The sequence below is a fragment of the Pempheris klunzingeri genome, chromosome 1 (genome assembly GCF_042242105.1).
Source record: "Pempheris klunzingeri isolate RE-2024b chromosome 1, fPemKlu1.hap1, whole genome shotgun sequence".
Classification (NCBI taxonomy): Eukaryota; Metazoa; Chordata; class Actinopteri; order Acropomatiformes; family Pempheridae; genus Pempheris; species Pempheris klunzingeri.
In genome coordinates, this window is record NC_092012.1 from 8,783,048 (window position 1) to 8,810,433 (window position 27,386).

Below are 27,386 nucleotides of genomic sequence, written 5' to 3' on the forward strand. Positions count from 1 at the left end.
ACCCGCTACGTCGACGTAAAAACGTCCCGAACGTCAGAACGTCCCACCGGAACACGATAATGCCACTTCCGGTTATACTCTTCAAAATAAATCATGGTGTCACAGACTGATAGGATGTAGTAATTACAAACCATACAGCCTGTGTTACAAACATTGGTAGTAACAAATGTGCCACATACCAAATATATATATCATATACCAAATATATACAAAGCACACGTTTTTGGAATAAACTGGAGTAAATTCAAACCCTGCCTCAAATGAAGATGCCAAGCAGACCTGTGTCCAATTCAAGCAAAATGCATTTTCTTAAAACTGAAACTACCAAAACTGCAATCTCTTCTGTAGCACTTTATTATGAGGGTACAAATCATATACTTAAGTGATTCTTAAATAATGCATTACTGCATTAGGGTGATTTAATGCATGAATTAATGTAGGATCTATTATGAATTCCTAGAAAAAGATGCACTGAAACTAAAAAGATTTTGGTTGTGGTTGTGTCTCTGTCTTTCTCTACAGTGCAAAGGCACCAATATGTAAATGTTTTCATCTGGCTGAGCAAGTGCAGTGTCCAGAAAGCTTTTATAAGCTATGCTTTTACATAAGTGGAATTCAGCTGATTTGGTCACAAATCAATTAATGTATGAAGGAACTTTGAATAACTTAATTGATTGCTTAATTGATGATCTTTAAGTGCAAACTAATCACATAAAGTCATAGTAACTTTATTATTTGGACACGGTGTGCACAGAAATTAATGGTACATCATCCTGCGTAAATTCATGTATTAAACCATCATGAGTCATGCATTAGTAAGCATAACATTTGTACCCTTATTATAAAGTCTTATCATATAATCTAATCTGCCATTCCCGAGTTGCCACACATGCATCACACTGTGAAGATGTGACAGTTCATGTGCAGCAAGTATTTGTTTGATTTGTTTCTTATCACTGCATGCAGCATCAAATAGAATGGAAAAAAGACAGCTACATCATTAGCTAATCATAAGGCCTCATCCTGTAAAGGGGCCCTGAGTTAAAATCTAGGCACAGTTTTAAGGGGGTTTGTTTCAGTATATATTGCACATGGTTTATCTCAGTAAATACCACTCCATGATAAGGTTACAAAGTCCCAAATTATTTATCACTGGCTAATACAAAGCTGATGCAGGAGTTTGGACTATGCAGCTGTAAAACAGCAGTAAAACAATCCCTGATTAGATTGCTGCAATGACAGGTCTTTAGATCTGAGATTGAGCTTGTCATTAGTTATCTTCCCTTTCTTTTGCGACTCATAATGAAGAAGGACTGAAAAGATCCTTTCACACTGGGTGGAAACATTTAGCAGCTCTCTGTGACCACTAACCACTGCATGTGGCATCCGGAGCCGGTGCTGTTAAATGCAGGAAAACTTTGGATGGCGCCTGTTAGAGGAACCTGGTTAACAGTCTCATGATCAACCGTGTTTTTGACTATCACCACATGGTGAATGCTATAAAAAAAATATAAGGGATTTTCCCAAGCTGGGATATCAGTGTCATAAAGTCAAATGACTGTTTATACACTGAACACAATTTTTCCTTATTCGCTGCAATCATATTGACATCAGTCACACAAACAAGACATTGTGCTTTATTTTTAGGATGGAAAAGAAGAATGAAATTGAGGCGATACAGTGAGTAAAAAGACTCAGTCATGGAAAATCAAGCAGAAAAAAAATAAATTTAGATTTCCTTCCACTCCATCGACAGAGTATTCAACAAGGGTTTGGATTCAACTCCTTTGAAGACCTCTGTTTCAGTGTAAATTTATGTCATTTAAAGTCCATATTCACAAGTATGTTTTGTCCCATATGATTGGATTTTGAATTCTATAAGTATATTCTGACATGTACAAGAATATGTGGTTGCAGTATGTTTTTCCATTCTGGCCTCTACGGTTGGCTGTACTAATTTCAATCTTGTTTGTCTGGTTCCATCTTGAATGTCCGGTTTTCAATACAGTGATGATTTCCTTTATGACACTGCCGATAGCATGAGTATTGACCCTGATGACAGCAAACATGATTTACTTTTTCTACATTATGACATGCAATAAAACCCCTATTATCTAATCTTTTTTTAGTCTTTTTTTTTTTATTATCTAACCTTTTTTTAGTATTATCAGATATCAATCTGCAGTCTGTGAGAGAGCCCAAACAAGATAAATCCCAGTTAAATAACCAAGTTACGTGATGGCCGATACATGAACCCGGACCCCCTTATCATCTATTCATTACTGAATGCTAGCTGGTGGAAATTTTCACCACCTCCTGTCCCTGTCATCTGTGTACTCAGTAAGGTTCATGATTATTCAGAACCCAGAATGGTACTAAGCTCCCTGAGGTTGTTTTTTCCTTTTTGAATAGCCGTGTTAGGATGTTAGAGCCATGTGATCATTTACTCAAAGAAACACAGTGTTGGTGGAAATATTATTATCATACGGAGAAATGTCCTTTTAAAGTGTTGGTGAATGGTAGTGATGAGTAATTTAACAGGAGCACAAAGACCGCAGGTGCTACTTTGGGATGCGCAGGATGCACCACCATGAACCCGAACTCGCTGAGGCACAAATGCTGGGAAGCAACAAGTGGATTCATGATATCTGAATGATTGATTTAATCAGTTGGTCTCTCTTGGCTATAGATGATGATGCGGTAACTTCACTGTCTGGCATTTTCTAATTGAAGTCAGGTCATTAAACTTATATAATGACCTGAGCGCAAAGAGAGACCAGGAGGAGGGAGCTCAATTCATTAATTATACATGATGTTCTCAATGTGAGATGACACTTTTTAGATTGAACTGCAAGTCAGTTTATTATTCATGTTGTATTTGCTCCACATCTTTGGTCTTGACTTAGTCAATGCATATTTGTAAAGGCCTGCTCATGTTAAGAGGAGGAAAAGCAAGGATAAAGGCATTAAAAGTCTAAAATTATCACATTTTCCACCCCAAGATGTCAGTATCTTTTAAATCTATTGATACTCGGGAGACAAACAACAGCAGGAGATTGCACCAGTAGACCGACCTACACTAAGAATCGGATTAATTCACTTGCATCGCCCCACCTTCTCTTTCTCTTCTAGGCAAAAGCAAACAAAGGAAACAAAGGCAAGATGAAAAAAGGGAGGAGAAGCAACAACATTGTGAGTCATCTGTCACAATGTTACCATGACAACAATCGCTCGAGCCGCCCCCTGATCTAATTGCACCTCCAGGTTTTGGGAAGGAAGATATTGTCAGTGCAGTATCACTCTTGCCATCAGTTCATCATCTTTAAGTGGGACTTCAGCACTTTGCTGGACTTTATAGGTTTCATGGTTTTGTGAGGACTGATGCTTTCAGTCTATAACTGTTGGTGGGAAATAAACTAGGCTGACCCAGTGAGTCACATGGGAATATATTTGTGCTAAATATAATATACAACTGCCCAATTGCTAAATCATGAAGTGTTACACTGCTGTCTGTGGATTACAATTAAATGGAATTTATGCATCTAAACGTGGATGGTAAAGGACATCTATCAGCACCCTGTCATAGAAAACATGATCAAGATGAGAGATCCACAGGATCTCTTCCAAAAACATCCATAGTCTTTTATTTTCTGACCCCTACTGGACATTTCACGGTGTTGCACCTGTGCCAAGTTCCTAATATTTTCAACCACCAGATGGTACCATTTAATTACCAGTCAATTCTGCAACTCTTTGAAACACATGGGTAAAGTGAAGTGTGCCTGTCTTTGATCATGATTAAGAAAACTTGTACATGTATTTGTCATCCAGCACTAATATATCTACATGATAGATTTAGAGGTTTTCCAAAGTTTTTTATATGTGTGAGTTTTCTTTTATGTCCACACTGTATTTGATGAAGGGAGCTGGTTGGTTTGGTTTGATTTGGTTATATTCAAACTATTTAACAACTAGAACCATGGTGTAAGTAATCGGAGCATAGTTCTTTGTCCTCAGCATACTGAGCAACAGAATGCCACTCCTTTATATAACGGAAAGTAACAGCGTAGACGTCTAAGCAGTTCTGTAAAATGCAAACCTTTTATTACATTCAAGCCGACTTAGAGGCCGACCATCATTTTATAGCACAGCTAATAATTATTTTTCCACTCAGGGAACAGGGATTGCATTGGCAGTTTCACTTGGCAGAATGTGTTTGACATTATGAGGCTGAGAGAACGTACTATTTTTAACCCAAAAGGAAGGAAAATTAGTACTACAGTGCTTCTTTGGCTGCCTTGTAATAGAGATGGCTGTAATTCATGTTGAAACTGGCATTCACGACATGATGCACCTTTTATTCATTAGAGCTTTTCACGGCTCATCACTCATTTTCACTGAACTCAAATTTGAAAGAAGTAACAATATCTCCACCAGCACTTCTTATATAAACACCGATCTATCCTCTTTGGGTCCAAGGATACAGTTAGCCACACAGTTGCTCAGGTTCAGGCCTGGAAGGATTAGATCAAACACACACTCACAGATGTTACTCACTTCTTCTCAAGGTTCACTGTTGTCAGTCGGCATGATTGCATAACCCAGTCAGGTATGAGGTTGTGTTTAGAGGACGCCATCATTGCTCTTTCGGTCCTGATAACATGTGTCAGCTCACACCTTGAGGAGCTTGGACAGATGACAGGAGCACACTGAGTTCAGCTGAATGCTGCTGAGGATACTTATTCCTTCTTTGCTTAAAATCAACTTAAAAGTTCAGTTTGTTACCTGCTTTTCCCTAAAATAAACATATTACCTGTGGTCATAGTACATCATTCGCTGAAAGATACCTTTTGTTTGGCTCTTTGTGGACACAGTAAAGTACAAGTGTCCTTCCCATTTTCTCATCTCCTTTGTAATCTGTGAGCCTTTGTTTACCACGATACAAAGGGGCTGCTTTCAGCTTTGTTCGGCACTGGCAGGGATGATTCATCGCAGCTCTTACTCTGATGGAAAATCAACCGCAAGACAGCAGGTGAACATACCGGTTTAAGAACAAAGCCCATGTGTAAGAGCCGGGGGGGTAAATACATTGAAAATAAAATAAAAATAAAGCACTGATATGAAGCCATGGTGACTTTAAGTGTTCTCAGATAAGTGTGTCAGCACAAACATTTCTGGAGGATGAGAAGACACAAGTTCATGTCTGTAAATGTGCAACATCTGCTGCCTTTTTACATCACTCTAGTTCATGTGGAGGCAAGTCGACTCCGGTGTTGGAGTCGGTCCAGTGATGTTTAATCCTTGTCAGCGTCTCTCTGCCTGGGCTCCACCTAATCCAACCTCCTGACCAAAAGCATCATTATTATCAGGGCTAATTAGACTCTCCATGCCAAAGCGCTGAGGAGAATGTCATCCATTTCATATTCAGTTACAGTTGGATTTGTGTCTTTTTTCATTATGAGCGAGCGCCTTTGCTTTACCTGGCTCTGATGTTTGATGTTGTGCACTACTACTCTATCTTTTGTAATAACCGGGGTTAATCAGCATGCAAGCTGGGTTTTAGATAACCCATGAATATCTGCTTTAAGGGTTCATCTTCATGGATTGCCAGAGACCCTTCTTTTAAAGAAAGACGTGGACAAGAAGCTGTTAACAAGCAGTTATAGTCTATTTTCTCCTCATGCGGAGGAGCAGTGCTTATTAATAGTCCTGGTCTGACAGAACGGTTGTACTGTACTTACATAAGCACAGAACTGTATATTTTACTGTCAGTTTCTGATTCTAGGTTTGGAGTTTTTCCTTTGAAATGATGCCCTCTTATATGATTAACAGACATGACCTGCTGTTCTCGTTTTCTCTATTCTCACAGAGTGGAAACACTTGAGTCATTCACACAAACACGCCCCTCCCTGGCCGGCCACAGTTCACTGCCAGCAGTGCAGAGTTTTCTCTGACGGCAGCTCACTGCAGCACTCTGGCACAGGAAACCCAGAGAGCGATGGAGTCATATGCATTACATCATCTCTCAGGCATGTGCAAACAATCTGAAAACTGGATCTGATTAAAGAGTGCATGTACATGTATGTACACCACCTAGAGTACCTCCCACAGCAAAAGGCCTGCCTATCGGTCTTTAAAAATGCTGTTTGACCTTGAGAGGACCACAACCAGCTTTGCATCCGCCCTTCAGTGGTTACACACAGTAAGGCAGTGTTTTTACTCAATGCTAGCAGCATGACTCCAGGAGGGTCAATGTCAGATTTACAGGGAAGATTGTAGTGGGAAAAGAAAGTGCACTACCATCAATGAACTGTTGACCATTAACAATGCAGCAAAGGTGTCCTCTTGGATGCCCCAGTGGTCAATAAAATACGACAAACTGTGCTCTACAGGCTCCAATATGCAAGAAAATGGGATAAAGTACCTTCCAGTGTATAAAATCTGATGCAGTGTCAATGCATATAAGCTGCTCTATAGTGCTAGAAAAGGGTTTGGAATAATTTCACCATAAATCACCTTTTGCACACTGGTGCCACACCATCTGCAGCTGATGTCCTTTCTATCCTTTTTCACCCCTTGCCCTCAGACAGCTGTTTTAAGTATTAGCAAGTTTTCAATAATCAAGATAACAACATTATCATTTCTTTTCTGAGCGTTGTGAAGTCATTGAAAACCCACTTATGATCTGCACTTCACTGCCAGAGTCTGGAGGTTCATTACCACGGGCTGACTGAGTAATGACCTGCTGTCTTTGTAAATCAGACTCTGAAAACAGACTGAAGCCACACAGTGAACCTGGTACAGCAATGTCAGACAGATTTCTGAAATCACAAGATGTTTTAAAATATAGTTTAAACAAAGACATCTTAGCACAAGGTCCACTCGCTTAACATTTTGAGGAGCTTTAACCACATTTGGTGGTCGTAATCAGAGTGCAGTTTTCTCCTTTATCAACAAGGGAGCATTTCTATGACAACTGACAAAAGAGGAAACTGGGTCAATAATCAGTCATATTAATACATTTTAAAGATAAATGCAAACAATAGCACATAGACGGGGTATGTAAAAACATTTATTGTTGAGGATGTCTTATATTCAGCAGTGCGTTTTACCAGTTTTGTGGCTCTATTACTACATATTCCTTATGTTGAGTGTACACCCGGGTCCTTATTTAAGGTACAAAAAAAAAAATATCAGCAATGAAGTGTGTAGAAAGTGTGTGTCTGTGTGTGCATGTGTGTGTCTGCACTTTGAATTTGAGATGGCATTTTTACAATTAATATACAGTACATATTATGAATCACAGAATACTCTTAACAAGCCCAAGCAAAGAAGCAGTTTTCCACTTTAGCCGACTATCCACCAGCAAAGCACGGAAGTGTAAAAACAAAAAGGTCCAAGATGAAATACTAGCAGATACAACTGTGGCAGAAGAGCAAAGATATAAAACCCAAAGTACTGAACTCAGTCATACAACTGTTGTCCAAGGAATGTGAGGCTGTTAACATGAAAGTATTTTTTGGTCGATAGAAACATGATGTTCACATGTGATGACTTCATGCCAGCATATTGTTCCTTTTACACATAAACAGTATATACAAGTTTCAAGTAACTCCTGAATTAGTCCTGTTACACTCATCTCGAGCAGGTTAGTGTACCTGTGGAAGTTCAGTTTGAGGCACACAATGAATGACATGCTACTGCTGAGATGCTGCTGAGAGCCAAGTGAAAGTGTTTGAGTGACAGAGTAAGGAAAGTGAAATTTACAATCTGTACAATGTACTTTCTATCTGGGAGACGCAGTTCATAGAAACGTTTCACAAGTAGTCACGACCTGAGAGGTTTCGCACAAACTGTTTGCCAACTGCTCCTCACATCTCACTCAACTACTTGCTGAACATTTTGCTATAAACGGCCCACAAAATGGTGGAAACCCCCCCCCAAAAAAATGCAATGGTGCGACCTAAAAAAAAATGTCTAAATCACTGTTAACTCACAGACTCCTTTCCCAGATCTGTACTGTGAGGAAGTGACAGTAGCTGATAGAGCCAAAACCTGAACCGATAACCATTAAGTTCAACGCTGACGCTTGAAGCACTGCATGTTAGTCTTTGGCATGGTTAAGCATCGGAGAAACCCAGTGTGCTGAGCTGACATTTACAATATCATTTGTAAGAGCAGGTGGGGACTGACTGGGGTTAATATCCTGTTCCTTTTACGGTACAATCCCACTTTTGCTTGATCCAAAACATTAAAACATCATTAGAACTTCTATTAAGGGATATAAGTGATCAGAATGAACAAACATCAGAATTTGAATCGTATGAAAACAAGATCTTAAGTTAGAATAAAACAGTTAAGTAATATAAAACATTATGCATTGATACTTATGGTATTAATTTCATATAAAGGTTGAGCCAGCATCTGTTCTGACTACAGCATGAGGCCAGCACAAATGTAACCGTTACACACTCCAGCCAGACAGTAAAGCCGGCTTTACAAGGCAACTCCTATGAACAACACCTGCAGATGGACAGCGATGTGATCAGTAACATTAGAACCACAAGTCAGCTGGTTACTACACCGTTACTTATGTTACCCTTAACTTTATAACTTGTGTTAACTTACAGTCAGACAGATTCTGCAGACTAGTAGTCATGGCTAGGCTATTTCTTTGCTTCATGTCACTTTCTGCTGAAACTGAATACAGGAATTCCACTGGAAGCTCTACAGCAAACTATCACAGTAGAGAATATAGGGGTTTCTCAATGTTAGTTGTCGTAAAAAGCTGTTACTGTTTTTTTCTGTTACTTGGTATTGTTCATGTTTATTTCACATGATAATAGCGTAGTAGAAAAGGAAAACGTCGAGTAAAAAGTCTGGACAGATAATATAAAGGCTCAAAAAAAAAAAAAAAAAAGAGGAGCAATTGAAATGAAATGACTAAAAACTAATCAGATTTACACCTTCAATAACAACATAATAATAAACATAAGTATGAACACGTGTATGGGAGAGGGCGATTCCAGTTATTTCCCTTCTTCTCGGATGTATGTTTGGGTTGAGCGTGCCTTGCCCCACAGTTTGGCACAAGACTTAAGTTTCCACACAGTGAGATGAGACCAGGGCATTGGCTGAAATTATTCCACGTGGTGAGATGAAACAACAGGATTGGCTGGGAGACGGGATGGGCTCCGTCCCTACAGGTCCCCTTCCACTCGCTTCTTGCGGACTAGAGAGGAAAAGCAGAATGAGAAAGAGACAAAAGAGAAATTTCCCCCCAAATCAACCGATTGACACAGTAAAGATTATAAGAATGGACAACTGCAAACATGCTACACAATCTTCATCCTCCGCAGGCCTGTTAGTTTATCATGAAAACACTATCATGAGCTTTGTGGTCAAAGTTTAGATCCATTTCAACAGCGTGTGTAGGCGTGTAGAGAAAACAAGAAGTGAGATGTCATCACTCTTAGGGCTGTATGATCACACTGTGTCAGTCTCCATTCTGTTAATGCAGTGAATGCTCCATTCAGGCACCGACACACGTATAGCCACACACACATGCATCACACCTGTGCTACCGCGACTCTGACAGGACGGCGAGCTAAAAGAGAGGAGAGGTCGTCACTGCGGACTGACATCTTGCGGTAAAAGCACGCTGGCGTTGGAACTGTCATGACTCACTCCCTCAAAAAGAGAGAGATACCTGGTGGAAGGTAATGTGATGGGCAACAACTCACCCAGCTAAAGAGATCTCAAATTGTGTGTGTGTGTATGTGTGAGTGCGTGTGTCGTACCCAGGTCGTTGTTCTTGGTGATAGCTGCAGCAGCTCTGGAGCGAGGTCCTTGCTTGGTGAAGTGGTAGCCAAACTTCACTATGCTGTTGTTCTCTTCCAGCATTTTAGCTATCTCCATTTCTATGGTGGTACCCAGCTGCTGCCTCTGAAACACACACGCACGCACACAGATATATACAAAGGTCACAATCTGGATATCAGAGTCAGGACTTTACTTTGGTGTGCAGCAGAAAAACCCTGTAACACTCGGACCGTGACCACAGATGTGTGGTTTGATTACTTTTCTACTGCTAGAAACTCTCAACTGGTCTTCAAGGTTTTATTTAGACAGCGGTTTGTCTTGGTTGGCATTTTGTTGAACCTCACGCTGCATTAAACAAACAATTTGTACAACTTTAGGCTGCGTGAAACCACTATATTTACTTTTGCAGTCAAAAGTTCCCTGATCACCTACAGTGACCATGAATTATTACAATAACAGTGGAAAAGCAGAACTACAAACAAAAACTCCTTGTAATCTTTCATTTCACTGGAATATGTGAACTTTCTAATGATTTTTTATGAAATATGAAGCCTCTGATTTGTCACAAACCATCTGGTACCTGGTTGTCTATCTTGATCTCTGTGAGTGTGTCATTGTCTCGCAACGCATCAACCAAAGCCTGCACCCCTGCCCCTGTGATGAAGTTGGACTCCAGGTTCAAACTTCGCAGCGTCTTGTTCTCCCGCAGTGTGTCGCTGAACGCCTGGGAGGAGGAAGAGGAAGGAGGAAGGAGGAAGGAGGAAGGAGGAAGGAGGAAGGAGGAAATAAAGCGAAAGTGTAAATGGGGAGTTGCTGGTGTGAACAAAGCCATCAAAAAGCCCACGAGCTCCTTCCTCTCACCACAGCAATTGGGTCGTTACTCCGTGTTGCTGCCAGGCTGAACTTCTTCACGTGTGAATTCTTCTCCATGGCTTTGGCGAAGTCCTTCAGCGTGGGAATTGGAATGTTCTGAAAAACCAACACACACACAAGGAAGAGGAAGATTCAGGCACTTTCAAGGTTTCTAAGCCAAACATTTCTAGATTCTCAGAGCCTTTATCATCACATCTATACTATTAATATGCAAGTGTGAAAAAAAGTTGTACCCGCAGCAATTAATTTATGCGTCACTTTGTCTGTTTTACCAGCTGTTCATAATAATTTGTATTGTATGTTTTAATCATGATTATTTGATGCTTGCTAATTTCAAGAGTAAGAGATCATGTATCTAGCTATCATATACAGGTCAATCTCCTTTCTGCAGATTGTGGAACTCCACATTCCTTTCAGTGGCTCCTCCCCGAAGCCATTTTTACAAATATTTTCACTGAAACTACAGCCTGGCAAGCTGCTTAAGTGATAAGGAAATCCACCTGTTCTCAAGGAGCTGATTAGGAGGTACAATAATTAGCTAGCTACCTTAATGTGCATGCACAAGGTCAAGTTTGAAGGACATGTGGGAATCCTGAGAGCAGGTGGTCGTCCTCATGACGTCAGGCTTAAACCAGACAGAGAGTGGAAAAACAGCCCCTTCTTCCCCTTCTTGGAAATCAAGTATTTTTCAAGGAGTATATTCAAATTTAAGCATATTCCTGACCTTTAAAACATACCGGTTAAAATTAAGCATTTTCCAAACTTTCGAGACATTGAGCAGACCCTGGAGACAAGTATATACACACACTAGCAGCTTGTGTTTCTGTGTACCTTAATGTTGTTGAGGTTGACCTCTGTTAAGGAGCTGTCATTGCTTTTTATCCTCTGCAGGGTGTCTTCTACATTGGTGGGATTGGGAGGCTCATCAAACACTGGGTTCATCTTCTCCCCTTTGATCACGTCTAGAAACGACACACAGGCAGAGGTCAAGACGTTGATCCTTTTAGGGCCGTTGAACTTAGGGAGTTAAATTTAACTATTGCACTTACTGTTGTAACCCTCTTTACTTCCAGTCCCATCAAACGTCTGACTACTGGTAACCAGCGTGTGAACACCCAGGATCGCTGCAAATAGAGGCAAAGCATAGAGTCAGTAGCTGTGGTGAGAAATCAGCGTTTACGCATTAAAAAAATGTACCAGACTTCGTACAGCTTCTTAAGAGTAAAATTAAGCACTTTCAAGGTACCTACACCAAAACCTTCCAGATTCTCAAAGCCTTTATCATCACAATCAGTTACTATAAAAGCATCTAATGACTTCCTTAACACTCACAGCATGTATATTCTCACACAACAAACGAATAAATATGATAATGGGATTGTTTCAATTCAAATATTAAAAAGACTTTTGGTTTACATGAGTGAGTGTGTAGATGAAACACCCACTTGTGCTTTTTCAAGGAGTGCATTTGAATTCAAGGATATGCATAACTTTGAAAACTAAAATTAAAGCACTTTCAAAACTTCGTAACAAACGCTGACACCAGTAAGTGAATGAAAGGTGACCAAATCTAGGCGATAGCAGACAAGTGGTGTTGTTTTGTTCACTGAGCCTTGTTATCCGCCCCATCATCACACACAGTAAAGGACGGAGCCTTGGGGAAAGATGGTCGGAGTGAAAGGAGCCTGTGTTTTACTGTCCCAGCTGAGACTTGGCTCAGGCAGACTGGAAGTTTCTCACACTGTGTGTACGGCACACAATGAAAACCCTCATTCAGAATCACGTTTTTAAAGCCTTTTCACGGTGACTTCTTAGCTTTCTCGAAGGTTCATTCGTTCTTACCTGCTAGATCACACAGTTCTGTGTCTGTGGCGCTGGACAGGGCTTCCTCTAATTCCGGATCGAGGGTTGTGACTTCCTCCTGGCATGCTTCTATTGGTTTCTGCTTAGGAACAAACACTTTACCTATGGAGAGAGAAGGAAAGGACGGTGAGGAAAGGAGAAAAGAAATTTCATTCTTATTCTAAACTCAAAGGAGATGATTCAGCCCTCATAAACAAGCCAATAAATAACATCAATGCAGACAGAGAAAATAGGTACATGCAGGCAAGGTGAAGGTTTTACAAGATGTTACACAATCTCCCAATTCTATAAAAAAGTCCAACTGTTAACTGTTGGTTAATGTGACTTGTTGTTCTCCTACAGCCATTCCTATCTTGCCATGTGCCACAGTCATAAGACTGCATGACTGCCAAATGCAGTGCAAGTGTGTGTATGTGTCTACAAGCAAATGGACACATTCCCAGATGAAGGAACTGTACAATTAAAACACACAAAATGTTTGGAATTAACACCTAGACTTCACAGGGCTTGTATCTCGAGTCACTGACCATTTTGCTTTTTTTCTTTGACATCAGAAAGCACACTTCACTAAATTAAATTCTTATTTAAGCTAGATTATAATAACCGTGACGGATCTGACAATGAGGTGACGCCTGAACAACAGAAATGTGCTGTTTAAATACGTCTGGGCCTCCTGCTGTTTTATACATTTCCCAACCATCAGTGGTTCAGACTAGCTGAACTCAGTCCAGCCATGACTGTCTAACTAACAACGACGGTATTGCCATGACAACCGATCTGAGGGAAGGAACGGAAAGAACGAAGGAAGTCACGGAACAATAACTGGAGTCTAATCTAAACTGCACTGCTGGGGCAACAAACACTTGCGCTGGATGGAGAGACCATCCAGTGGGCGCCATTCGTTGCCTTTCTTTATGCCTGGCTACTAAAACAAAAACTCCCCAAGAGTAGGCCCTCCCGTTTTCCCTCCCTCTAGGTCAGTCAAGCCTGTCAGCGTGTTCAGACTGGTCCCTAATGGGGGGTTCTGGCACTTCCTGAAAGCCAGTAAACAGTAAATACAGCCATTAGGCAGCGTCCTGTGCCAGTCCCTCTGGAGCGACATTTAGCTCCGCAGAAGCAAAAAAAAGAAGAAGACGGGGCCAAGAGACTGACAGCCCCAAAGCCCTGCCGTCTGTACGATCCGTTGATGGAGGATATATCACGGACTAAATGAGGACAACACATTGGGGCACAGCATTGTACAAATACTGAGGGAAAATAGACAAGCCAATAATGCAGAGTCTGTCTGTAGCACAAATATCATGTGGAAAATGCTGGATTGGAAAGACTTTGACTTGACATGAGCATATTTTAATTCCATGTGTCATTCATTATATCATTCATTTCATTTCATTTGTCTGTTGCAAAAAATAGGCACATAATAGATCATCCTGGTGCTATGCATGCTGATAGCAGTACACTACAGTCTGTATGTTTTAAGACAGGATGGAACTTGACAATTCAAGTAATGCGTCTTACTTTTATAAGTTTGGAAATCATATCTGTGGGGTTATGATAACATTTTGCAAGACAAAGTAATTGCTGAGGTCTGGGAACACAGTGACATTGTAATAACAAAGTCAGATGAAGCAGGAAATATGAAAAATAGACAAGCGGTTTAAACAGATTACCTGAACCACAATATTGAAGGCAAAACAGAAATTCACGGTCACTACTAACCTCTCATTGCATGGAAAACTGTACAACTACAGCAAGAAACATAGGTCAGCTGAACCCTGAAATAGGTCTCCAATGTTCCTAATAAATTTGTCTAATCTGTGGGTTTGTTCACATTGACTTGTTGAGGACTAGAGGCCCGAAATGCCGAAAACATTATTTGAAGTATGATGAATCGGCCAGAATAATCCTGTAAACTGAACTATTATTACATCTTGAGCAGTAAATCTGCGTGCTACACATGGCTGCTGAAGGGCAAATGCTTGAGCTGTGAAGGCAATCCATGAGAAAAACTGACTGCTGGATGTGCGCGGCGCAGAGCTGCTGTGTGCTTTCATTCGTGCAACAGTCTCAATCTCGACTGTAATCTCAACAAACATGACATTTATCAGGCTTCAGCGGAAGCACGTCTTCAATGCTCTAATTAGCGTAACAAGTTGTAAATCAGACAGTCGCTCAGACACATAAAGACTGAGTCAACAGTGTCCGGGTTAAACCTCAACTGACCCCCACTGAGCACACCACTAATAATGCGCACCACCAAATATACATTGAAACTACACTACACTCTTCCTTTTCCACATCATAATAACAACAATAAGAAGAAGAAGAAGAAGAAGAAGAAGAAGAAGAAGAAGAAGAAGAAGAAGAATCAACCTCAACCACTATGTAGCCAGAACTGCTATAAATTGAATTATAGAATATAGTAAGAAGTATATAGTACATAATATAAATGAAGGACTAATATAATAACATTTAAGTGGTAAAAGTCTGTAGTGGCTGCCATGGCACTTAAGCTGACTGTTTTTCTCTGTGACTACTTGTGTTATTGAGTCGAGACACACACACACTCATGACCACATTATTTATCAGCAGGGGGTGAGTATAACGAGGGGAAGAGAATCAGCTACATTCCACAACACCACCACAGCGATCTGAGTTTTCCATGCGGTCATAGGGCACGCACACACTCATGTACACACACTCATGCACACACACACACACACACATTCACTCACAGAGGGAGTATAATTTCTAACAGGCCAGGGTTGGGTCACGGGGAAGATGTCAGTTCCATATTTCCTCAGCAGTGAGGAACTAGCATTCAAATCTCTGAGGAACAAAAGGCATTCCTCTGGAGAAGAATTTCTACCCGGCAATGCTTCTGCTCTTCTCACTTTCTTGTCATATTGTCACATTAGGAATCTCCTTTTTCTCTCTTTTACAAACCGACGAGGATTACCTCAAGTACGCATTAAAACCTGTTGGAACAGAACTACTTTCTCTTGAGAAGATCGGGTTATTTTAGAACAACTTTGACCTCGTCTAGGTGTTTATTTCACCCTTTTTTAAGAAGACTCCCTACAGTGTTGTGACAGAACTCGAGACTCCTCTTTTCTTTGGGTAGACAACTTCCTGATATCACAGGCTGTGGTAATGATGATGCATTCCACATGTAATGCCTTGTGTTTGTTGCCGCAGTTGCCTGCTAAAACATCTGATTATATAACTGTCAGTATCCAATAAAACAACATTCAACTGCTGTAAAATTAGAGATAAGATTTTTTTTTTTTTATTGGCATGAGGACGTTATTGTCATAATGTCCTTATTACATCTATCAGAATGTTTCATCAATGAGCAAAGCAAAAAAAAACAACAGCTATGTCAAACTGAGTAATCACTCCCATTCAAACCATTCAAATAAGGCTTTAGGTTCAGATTTGCATAGGTTCGTCTGAAACCTCAGCCTGGGCCTCAGTCTAAAGCACATCAAGTCAAGGTTTACAAATCTCCAGAACAGACCTGCGGGGCGAGCGCTCTATCCTCACAACAGCTGGCTCACATGTCCCATTAAAATCCATGCAATCTTTTTGATTTGTTTGTCTTTGTACACTTTAAATATGAGCACATTTTAGTTTGGATGAAAATGAAAGAAATACATTTAACTGGCTTTTATTAGCCTAGCTAGCCTATATTATCTAACTTAACATTAATATAAATCTAAACATAATCAATCTAAAATTGTTAAAACTGATAAGCTGCTCCGATAAGTAAGATATAAGAGTTTTCTTGCCACGGTCTAAAAAAAGTTTGGGAACCACTGTTCTTGAAACTGCACTGCTAAAAAAACAAATCTACACCCAGATTCAAGTCACTTAATCTCAACCATGCCTCTCACTTTGACACTCCCTGCCTCCTCCCCCCTGGTACAAACACACCTCCCCCTCACTGCTGTATGTTGCATAAGAGCACACATGCATTAATAATACCTGCAAAGAAAGCAGAGCAGTAATTACTGCTGTGTGTCTGTACTGCTGGTACAGACACAAACACGCATAGACACACCTCAGTTCTTCATCCCCTGAGAAATACATTACTAATGTGACAGCATCACACGATTGATTAATTAGAGTCAGGCATGTTACACTACGTAACATTCTGTCACATCTCTACTTGAATTAGTTTTGTTGCCATCATCTCAATGGGAACATTTGTCTGTGTTGATCTGTACTTTACCCAGAAAGACTCAGCTTCATCTAGATTAAAATGTCACAAAAAAGTAAAAAAAAGCACTAGTAATCACCCAAAAACTTGCGAGTCAGTCAACAAGAATGGTTTCCCCCCTCCGTTTTGCCTTTAATCATCATGAGAAGTTTTTAAAACAGTAAATATTCAAGATGAAATAACTCTCGCTGCCTTCAACTGGAACTGGCGAGCTTGTGGTTACGACATGAGAAGTCGTGTACACGATATGCTCTGTGTTCAAGTGGTTGTGTCGTGAGAGCGCTGTTGCTAGGAAACTTGGATGCCAAAAGACTCCTCCCTGTCGTCCTCCAGTAGCCACAGAGGCTGACAATTTAGCTAGCGAGCAAGCGGCTAACGTTAATGCAGGAAATGTGAGGCCATTGGGAATATCAACATTCTCCTCTCCTCTATACAACAAAAAATGACAACATATTAACTTACCATCCAGTGAATCATTTTTCATTTCTGAAAACCTCAACAACACATCACAACTCATGTACTCATGTGCGCTTTTAGAAAATCTCCACTTTCGAAGTTGTGAGGGAGGCATTCACTTGGACTCATATCTTGAACACAGTAAACGCGACTGGATTTGAAGGCACCCTCCATCATGGACAATGGTAGAGAAACACACACACCTTTTTTCTCCCCGGTGAAGGGCACTACATCGTCTCTGTCTTTGTACTCCATGGCTTCCTTCTCCAGGTATTTGAGGAGGCTGTCCCTGTTGAATGATCCTGTTGCTTTTTTAGCTGTCTGGTCCTTCTGACGTAAGCCCGCTGGGAGAAGAGCATTCTGGGAAGAGGAGATGAGGAGACACATTAGACCTGTCAACTGATGAAGACTTTAGTACAGTAACCACAGATCTGGGTAAAGGTTAAAGGAGACAAAATATCCAAAATGCAGCACAAATACAGGTAGGTAATGTCAGTATTGGACAGTAAGGTGCATGTACTATGACATCAATATAGCATCACATTCATATCGGCAGGCTGTTCTGCTCTGAAAGTATTTTTCATAGTAGGCAGACGGACACAGCGGCCTGTCTGCTCCAAACTTTGGCATGTGCTCTAACTTCTTTCAGACACAGCACAGCAAGCAAAGCAAAGCGATTATATCCTCTGCATCTTCAGGTCTGTGTCGGCATCAAAGCCAGATGTACATAATGGAAATAGACATGAGGAAATGAAGCTCCTAAAGACAGGAACTAAACATGCCATGAACTAGTTTAAGTTATATTGTAGGTAACTGAAAACTTGGAGGAGGTGAGACGATGTGTGAGAATTTAGAAAAGTTTGTCTAGCCAGCCTGTGCACACTGCAGCCACTGAAATCAAATGCCCTGCTTCTTTTTTTTTTGGAACACATCAAATTGAGGTCCAGATATTAATAAAGTCCCATCGTTGCTGACTGTTTCCTGAGGGCCCTTCCGTGAGTCACCATTTAGAGTGATTTGTCACTCACTGTTTAGATGGAATTTAAATAAAAACACCCAGGCGCCGGGTGGGGATACCATTATACTCTACAGCTCTACTCACAAATAAACACACAAACACTTGGCAGCCTGCTGACAGAGTTACTGCAGCCCAGACTCCCCTTTAAATTATTTTCCCCAAACCATGGAGGCTGGGGACTGGGAGCGGTAGGAACAATCCAACCTTGAATTTGAATTCAAGTTCAAGTTCAATGCATACTAAGAGAGACAAGAAGCGTTAAGTTGTTAGTACAAAGTGGAACTAGATGTATTTACTGTGAAAACTGTGGCATTTCTAAGGTCGTAGTTCTGTGCCTTATTCGAGAAAAGGAATTATGACTGCATGGATATTATGAGCTTTTGTGAGTGCATAAAATGAATGAAGTAGAATTAATCTAAAACAGTCAGTTTCCCAATAAATCCCGTCACCACGGGAGCTCTCTCCCACTAAAGAGCCCTGGAGCTCCACCAACTCTAATCGAGGCCTGACCTCAGGGTCCATCTCCTCGAGGGCTGTCTCCAGCTGTTTGAGTTCCTCCGCCGACAGTTTGTTGAGGATTTCATCTTCGTCGAGATCCTTGTACTTGTCCAGGTCCTTCTTGTACGACAACGCCATGGTGCCCGCTATAGTTTGCTATGACCACAGCCACACTCTTTCTTCTCGGGCTCACTGCTCCAGACCCGGGAGAGGCAACCTGGAGTCAAACGAGGGCACAAACAGACATAAATAAACACTTGCTTAATAACGGGGCATAAGATTCCTTTTCATTTAGCTCACAATGTAAAGTAATTACATATAAACTGAGATTAGACATTGTTTATCTCATCCCTGAGAAACAATGGTCGTTCACAGCTGGATTGGATAACGACGCCTTGCAATGATGCAACACACACACACACACACACACACACACACACGGAACAAAGGAAGAACTTTCTCATGCTCAGACAAATCATCTGACCACTCCCCTGAGGATCACCACCGAGTCTTTGTGGACGCCAGCTTTATGCTGCTGTAGAAAACATTATCAACTTCAAGAAAAAAAAAAAAAGGGTATCAAAAAGAAAGTTATTGCGGTGGATAGGAATATGTATATTTAGGGGCTAAGGGCCTGAAAATAAAGCCAACTGTAACAGTGGCAGGAAATACTGGAGTCAACTTTAAAATCGATGTATGAGAAAACAACAACACAGTTAAGATAAAATACAGCTCAGATAAGCGAAAGTGTTGGGGAGGCAGTGTGTATCCCGTCAAACTAAATGAAGAGGCTTCAGCCTTCACTTCCTTCTCCCACGCCACGGTCCCAACACAAAATGACCTCATGATTTCCAGATTCCCTGCAGGGCTCTACAGATGGTCCTAGTCTGAATCACTCACACACACACTTAACTGTACACACACTTAAATTCTACTTTCCCAAATGGCTTACTCAAGCCAATGGCAAAAGGGGAAAAAAAACACTTTTGCAGGAAAGACAAAGTTGTGTGTGTTTGTGTAAATACAGAATGGGCACAAGAACTTACTTGCAGGAATACCTCGTCTCACTGATTCATGTCAGCTGTGAAACACAGCACCGTCTCTGAACTCTGAAAAAAGTAAGCTTCAACTCTGTGCTTTAGCCAAGGATTCTTTAAACATTTAGTGTCACTGCCTGAGTGAGTTTTCCAGTTCAGAGGAATTCCCTGAAGAGTGTGACAATGTGTCCACCACAATCCAGGCTCTGTTCCTGGGCTGATTCTTCCCCTCACCTCCTTCATTAGACCGCTGCAACTACACACTTTTATATCTGGAAGGACGACGAGAGTTATAGCAGGAGCGTTTGCATGCCTGAGAGGCAGGGCTCAAATGTCAGCACTGATGACTTTAATCAAGTCGTATAAATATAATGATGTTGTTCTTCTGTACAGTAATTCAAAAAGATCCAGGAAAACAGAGTCAGCACAGTGAAGTCTGGGATACTGCTACTTCAGGATACCACCAGAGCAAACTGGGAGGAAGGACATCAGCTGCACTTAAGCCAGGCTAATAGCGCTAGAAAAACAAGGTGGTAAAACAATATAAATGGACATTAAAATCTGGCCCAAATGTTAATGTCAGGCTGTAAAATAATGTAGATAAAACGTAAAGCCAACATACATCCAAATAAGTTTTAACTTCAACGTTATATCTGATAACAACATCCCTTTAATCCAAATCATAGACAAATCGTGTCGCGTATTGCGTTCACAGCAGTAATCTTCTACGCTGTGATCATGCAACAGCGGCAGGATTTGTTTCTCATGATGTCATCGCAAGCCTTTAGCTCGCATGTTTTTAGAAAGGGGAGTTTCGTTCATCTGTTTTAATCAACACTGAGATGTCCCACGACAAGAAAAACATATGGAGGCTTTACTGTGATTATGACTGTATTCCCCCTCTACAGCTTGCCAGGTTTCCACAATCGACAAACATGTTTGAAAATGAAGACTTTGATGTATTCTGCCAAAAAGCCTCACATCTAGGCCTGCGTCTTTTCACTTACTATCGCACCAGTCAAGTCTTTGCTAGCCAGTGAGAACATATGGATAGATCTCGTCTTGCATCATATGAAGATTGATTTATGCCTTTCTTGTTCATAATTTTGGTTAAATTACCAGACTAATCCTAAAATGTGCAGAATGCTGTGATGAGACGACATTTCTGGTCGGGATCTTTTAAAAAAAAGCAGACACGCCGGCCCAGGATAAGTGATAAGTCACACACATGTACACACACACATAATGCTCTTATGACAAGATCAGCTCAAAATAACAACACTTACCATATTATCCTACTTTCTCAAAAACACATTACACTTTCATATAATATATGAAAGCCATATAATTCAAACTGTTTACAGTGAGGTCCAGTATAATTATGGGTGGACAGAGGAGTAATTGAGCATGCAGACAGGGATAATGATGGCAATGGGTGGGCTCAGGGTGAGGCAGAGACACTGAGAGGATCCATTAGTCCAATCTGATTGATTCCTTTCTCCTTCTCCTCTCTGCTAATCCTTCAAGACAACAACATGTGGCTCTGAGCCAATAATACTGCAAACCTGTCTGCACTCTACCATCACCTTACACTTTCCTACACTGACCCGTACACTCGGACTACTGTTGGGCAAATAAACACATTACTGGAGAGTGCACAAGGACGGAGCCACAAATATCACGATTTAAGGTCACCTGACAGGCTGGATGTTTAGCGCTTAGCCTGAAAGGACTACTGATAAACAACTGGATGATTTAAGCAAAGCAATAAGATGTAAGATCACATTGGCAAACCTAAACCAAGCATTAAAAGAAAAAAAAAAAAAATCACTGATGGTGTGTTACCTCCGTGTTGGTCTCTAAAGTGAATTCAAAAACAGATGAAGAGAGAGAGAGAGCTTTTGTTCCCAGAAATAGCCTGATCCAAAATGGATTTTTTTTTTTTTTTGTTAAAGGCTAGTTGGAAAGGGTTTTCTGGTGAGATTTTTCTGTCTTTTGAATCATTTTACATTAGTTAAATGCTATATTGATGTTTGTATGTTTACATATATCTATTGTGTTGCCGGATAACAATTTTGCTCATTTTTAACCAAGGTTGCCAACATTTGTGGAAGGCATTGTATGAAGCTGAAATTCTGAATATAGCTGTTCAACTTGAGCATTTTGAAGGGTGATTTTAACCCAAAGTTTTATCATCCATTTGCAATCGGCCCTTTTTGACGAAGCACATTCTGAAATGGCACTGCACCAGTGTTTTTTTGCTGACAAAGACTCCTCCTCCTCTGATTGGTTAGGTTTAGGCAAGACCTGCCTCTGACTGGTTAGGTTTAGGCATGACCCACCCTGACCTTTTAAAAAGAATGCAGGTTTAATGCACTTCCACAATGGCTCCACTTTTCAGACCCAGAAGCAACATCCACTTCTTTTGAAAACTCTATGGGTAAGAATAGGTTTCCTCTCTTCTCTCTCTCTCAGGAGCAGAACATTCACCACATTTTTGCTAAACATGTTTCAAGTCAAATGGTGAGGCTTCATCTTCTTTCAGAAAGCGGTGTTGACAGACAAGTAGTAAGATATGTGATACAATATCAGACGGCAGTGTATGATATAAAACCCTTTGCAGCTACAAGAAAAACAAAACAAAAAATTCTGCGGGTTGACTGCGCTATTTGAGATCTAAGAGGCAGAAAGAAGAGGAATAGTAAGTTTCAGCTCAGACATGAACAGGAAGTGCTGACTGATTACTACATTATTATAGACCACCACCCACAAAAAAGACTATAGTTAGAATGACCCAGCTCTGCTGCCCAAGGGACAAGAGACTGCACTTCCGCCCACCTCCAGTTTTATTCTCTACCCTTCTATCTCCCCACCCTGTTGTTACCCAGTTCTCCTTTCGCCTTTCTGTGTTCTGTGTTCTGCCTCAGAGGGTATTAGCGAGTGTAAAAAATGACAGAAAAGAGATGGAAGGAGACAGACATAGCACCAGAGGGTGCGATCATGCCATCACATGATGCATTCACTACAAAACATGAACAAGTAAAAAAAATAAATAAATTGAAGATATAGGTGTGAGGAGAATAAAATGTGTTTGAATAGTTGTAGAACTGATTACCATCATTATCATGTCTCAGTGTTTGTCAACCAGGTTTTTTTTTTTTAAATTAGACAAATAGTCATTGTTATTTTTCTCAGTTTAACAGTAAATAACAATAGGTGTCAGACAAAGAAAACAATAGACATTTATATTGTTCATTCACTTATACAGACCCGGACAGGTATTGGGGTGTTTCCCCTACAAAAACGCACGATCTGAATATTCCCCTGTTTTAGCCACACACTCCAGACACACACTCCATTAATAAACAATTAGGACAGATTACAAGGAGTGCCGTGTCTTTCAGCTCAGCAGGAGCTTGAGAGGGCTGTAGTGTGAATATTCAGTCAAGAAAGGTTGCCACTATTACGCCTTTGTAAAAAACTGATAACAAGCACCAATCATTAGTGCTGCTGGCCGCATTACAACTAGGGTGAAACTGCGCACTCACAGCCAGGTTTCACTCTCCAGTGAAAGGTATGCAGGTGAAACAAATCCCATCTATGGAGCCTGTTTATCTGCAATACTGTACACTAAGCAGTCTCACTAAATAAGCCATGTCAGCAGTCACCACGACATTGGTCTCTGTTACAATACCTGTCTCACAGCTTCAAGAGGGCCACCTGGCCAGAGGCTTAAAAGGGAAAAGCACACTTCCTTGAGCAGACATCCTCCTTAAGACTTGGGCCACACCCTACATTCACCATTGAGCAATGCTGGTAGCACTACCTCTGTGAACACACACATAAACTCTCAGTAGACTCTCTGACACTGGCACAATGACCTTGCACCTATTTAACAAGTAGTCCTGCTGCTAAAACCACAGCAATTTGTGAACTCTCCATACTGGTGTGAGTCATCCCACCAAAAGTGCGTCCTTAAAAATACTGAAACTCTTAGTCAAGCTGACAAACACTGGTGGTGCTGATGCCCTTGTTTGTGAGATGTATTGTCTGGCAGACAGGGATGGGCAGCTGCGATTATTAGCCCTGCATTGTGCACTCAATTAACAACAATCAACACCCATACACAATACAACAAGAACCATTAAACCAAGCAGACACCAAAATCATTGGAGGATACTTAGTACTGCCATAACATATCACTTCATATCGTACCTCTAATCTTAAATACATCAAGTCTGCTCTGTTTTCCTACTTAGCTGCCCTGACTGAAATAGTTTCATCCATCTCCTTTTGACATAGCGGGCTACGGAACATTAGCTAACTTGCTCTTGACATGTTTACGATAACCACGCTGACATGTTGATCGAGATTATCCCAGCGAAAGGTAGCACACGTTAGATGATGAGATAGTTAAAGCCAGACCAAGCGGTTTATGTGGCACCTACTTTGGTAACTTAGTTTACGTTTGTCGGAGGTAGTAACACCACCAGAAATAGCCCCATGACATGAACGTTAGCGGCTAACATGCTAACCTTTGCAGTTGACTGGAGTTGCTAGCATGTTTAGCTAAACCGGACAGCTACAAAGCACATATGCAAATGACAGCACGGCTAGTATGTTCACTGCATTGGAAAATTAATCCCAAATCTCCCCGAGCTATCTGTTTCCTTACCTGAGGCTAGTAGGGCTGATATGAAAGGTCTCCGAATAACGCCAGTCTTCCCAGTGAATGCGATATCTTCAGTGTATGATTTCTCACTCAGACCAAGGGCGGTAACACAGGAAGAGAGAGCCAGCGCGTTCTCTGAGTGACGTGTGATAGAACCAATAGGACGAGAGCCTGACAGACGTGAGCCAATAGTGTGCATGAGCCCGCCCTTTTTATCTGGAAGAACCAATCAGATGAAAGATGGGGAAGGAAAATGAAATAAAATAAAAAATGAAATAAAATAATGATATAATGGGCACTAGTTTTGTCTATTCCATTTTCACTGTCTGATAAAAAGCATTATCTGTATCCTGTGAACCAGGACAAACTCTTACTTAAGCCATTTATTTAGATCTGAATGACTGCTATCACCATTACTTATCATTATAACTATGTGTGACATTTTCATGATAAGTGAGCAAACTATATTTGCGGCAGGAAACCATAAAAAGCAGCTGAACCTTGAGTTAAGATTTATTTATTTTTATTCACTATGCACTCCTACACTATTATGAGCTGAGATTGGTGCTAACTCAATTGAAGTATAGTTCGTTTTCCATCAAAAGGCCACAGAGCATGTTTAAATTGGAGTGATAATTCAAGTCACGTCAAGGTGGTTTATACTGTACTGTACAGTCTCAGATGTCATTGAATTCTACACAGCTTACAATACCATCGATCCTTGGACTCTGGATTTGGATGAGGACACACACACAACACAAACCTTTGAGAGGGGAAAATCCCTGAAAGTGCAACAGAGCAGAGCAGAGCAGAGATCCCTCTTTGAGGATGAACAGGCATGCAGAATATATACAAAGTAGACAAAAATGGCACTGATGAAATAACAATACAAGAAATCGAAATATGTAAGAAAAAAAAGAACAGTAATTAAAAATGTTCAAACATAATTTCTTATATAGAGTAAATATTAAGTGCATTAAGTTGAGGCATATCAGATAAAGTGTACAAGGTGTATGTAAAGTAAAGGACCTTTAAAGACAGACTACATACACACAATAGGCAAAACTCATAGAGACACATGGATGTAAAACTAGAATGTCTCTCTTTATGTCTTTCTCTCCCTCTCTCACTCTAATACACACACTGGCACACACACTGTGTGCACTAAAAACGCTGCCTTACCCCTGATTGTAAAGATCCACCATGTTACACAATAGTGGAGATAGAATTCCATGTACCCTCTCGGTTCACACAATATGTGTACTGTAACAAGATGCCTCGCATGTAACACAGAAACTTTGGGATGAGACGTGGGTGTTGAAACATATATCAGTAGCCTGTTGCTTAAATCTGATGAATGATAGTGATCGGCTAAAGGGGTTGAAATAAACTGAGAGAAGGACTACTTTACTGCCATTTCAAATCAGTTTTACACATGACAATCTCAGTTCATGCATCAATACATGATAGCTTAAGGTAAAGGCAGTGTTTACTGCAAGGGTAACAGAGGAAAGACAGGTCCAATAAATATACGGTTGCTAAAATGTCTACGGTATTCATGTGATATTCCCAATGGAACTGTCTATGGTTATTAATTCATAAATTAAGTAAATTAAGAAATGATCCCCAAACATGATTGCTATAATGAATGTTCCTATCATGAACCAGCATCGCATTGCTGCTACTGATACACACAACAACACATCATACATGTGCCAATACACGACTCATTACAAGTCAATACAAAGTCATTAAAATTTTGCCGAAACAAATATGCAATAGATAATGAGGTTTTTATTCTAACCATGCTATTAATTACTTAGATCAGGTTTGTTTGCCAAGTATATGAACACATACAAGGAATTTGACCGTTTTTTAGTTGCTCTCACTGTGCTGCAAATTACAAAGATGAATAAATATGGAATGACTTATGTAACTGGTAACATTATGTACATCATATATATGCATGTATATGCATGTATAACCCACAATGTACAGCATATACAGCATGCTTAGAGTTGTATTTGAGTAATAAAACTGTATTCAAACTACAAAATATATCATTTAGAATTTGTAGCTACAGTGGAGGTTTAGTGTTACAGGGTTATTAAACTTAAAAAAGTTCATCAGAGTGAGCAAAAAACTGTTCTCATGCCCATTTTTTAAAAATACATCAGCATATTATTATTCTATTTGATTATTAGTTATTTTGTGTAAAATAAATAAAATATTGAAACCCTTTCCATATTTCCATATGCTGCTGCTAAGTTGCCCCCTTTGTCTGCCAGATTTCTGCATTCATTGGTTTTCCTAGAAAAATCTCTCTTTGGGCTGCAACCTCCTTGTCTGTGTACCTAAATGTGTCAAAACCAAAATCAGCACGACCTGCGCTCTCACAATATTCTGCGGACGTTGGTCCCCGGAGTAAGAACTAAATCAGGAAAAAAAAAAAAAGCCTTAAAATATGCTTTCCCTTCCTCCAGAAATAATGCACACGAGGGCCTGAAACTGTCAGAGCTCATCACACTTTTAGAGGATCCAGGAAATAATACTCTTGGTCAATGTGATTGTTTGTTTAAATGTCATTGCCTAATAGTTATGGAAATTGTACCTGGTGTGGTAAATATTAACAGCATATTATGTTAGTGGTCTGTTGTTGTAAAAGTGTCAATGCTGCATTCTTGGCAGGAAAAGAGATTTTAATCTCAGTGAGACTTTTTACCTGGTTGAATAAAGGTAATGTATATATTCTATATTGTGAGTAGAGCAGTTCCTGACTTTACCCTGGTGTGTAGCGCCTCCTGGCGGCTCTTAACACTCGTTACACCAGCATGTCCGCCGCAGCTTGAACTCGGAAACAAAAGCTTTCTGCTCAAAGGCAGATCATTTCCTGTAAGGTCACATTTTACTACAGTTTTGGAAGAA

At 40.5% G+C, this 27,386-nt stretch overlaps 1 protein-coding gene across 1 annotated transcript; it reads right to left on the bottom strand.

Annotated features, from left to right (window-relative positions):
- Positions 1-7,059: 7,059 nt before the first annotated feature.
- On the bottom strand, positions 7,060-24,566 carry tmod2 (tropomodulin 2). Its single transcript, XM_070832220.1, has 10 exons — positions 24,465-24,566; positions 18,765-18,969; positions 17,440-17,596; positions 12,538-12,660; positions 11,745-11,819; positions 11,527-11,657; positions 10,684-10,791; positions 10,403-10,546; positions 9,801-9,945; positions 7,060-9,232 (listed from the first exon to the last, which is right to left on the bottom strand). The coding sequence occupies exons 2-10, from the start codon at positions 18,888-18,890 to the stop codon at positions 9,201-9,203; spliced, it is 1,041 nt and encodes a 346-aa protein (XP_070688321.1). The 5' UTR covers positions 18,891-18,969; positions 24,465-24,566; the 3' UTR covers positions 7,060-9,200.
- Positions 24,567-27,386: the final 2,820 nt, after the last annotated feature.

Coding starts and splice junctions, on each gene's coding strand:
- tmod2 (XM_070832220.1), bottom strand. CDS start 18,890: ATGGCGTTGTCGTACAAGAAGGACCTGGACAAGTACAAGGATCTCGAC. Junction 10,547..10,683: donor GTAACGACCCAATTGCTGTG/GTGAGAGGAAGG, acceptor TCCTCCTCCCAG/GCGTTCAGCGACACACTGCG. Junction 9,946..10,402: donor AGATCAAGATAGACAACCAG/GTACCAGATGGT, acceptor TGTGTGTTTCAG/AGGCAGCAGCTGGGTACCAC.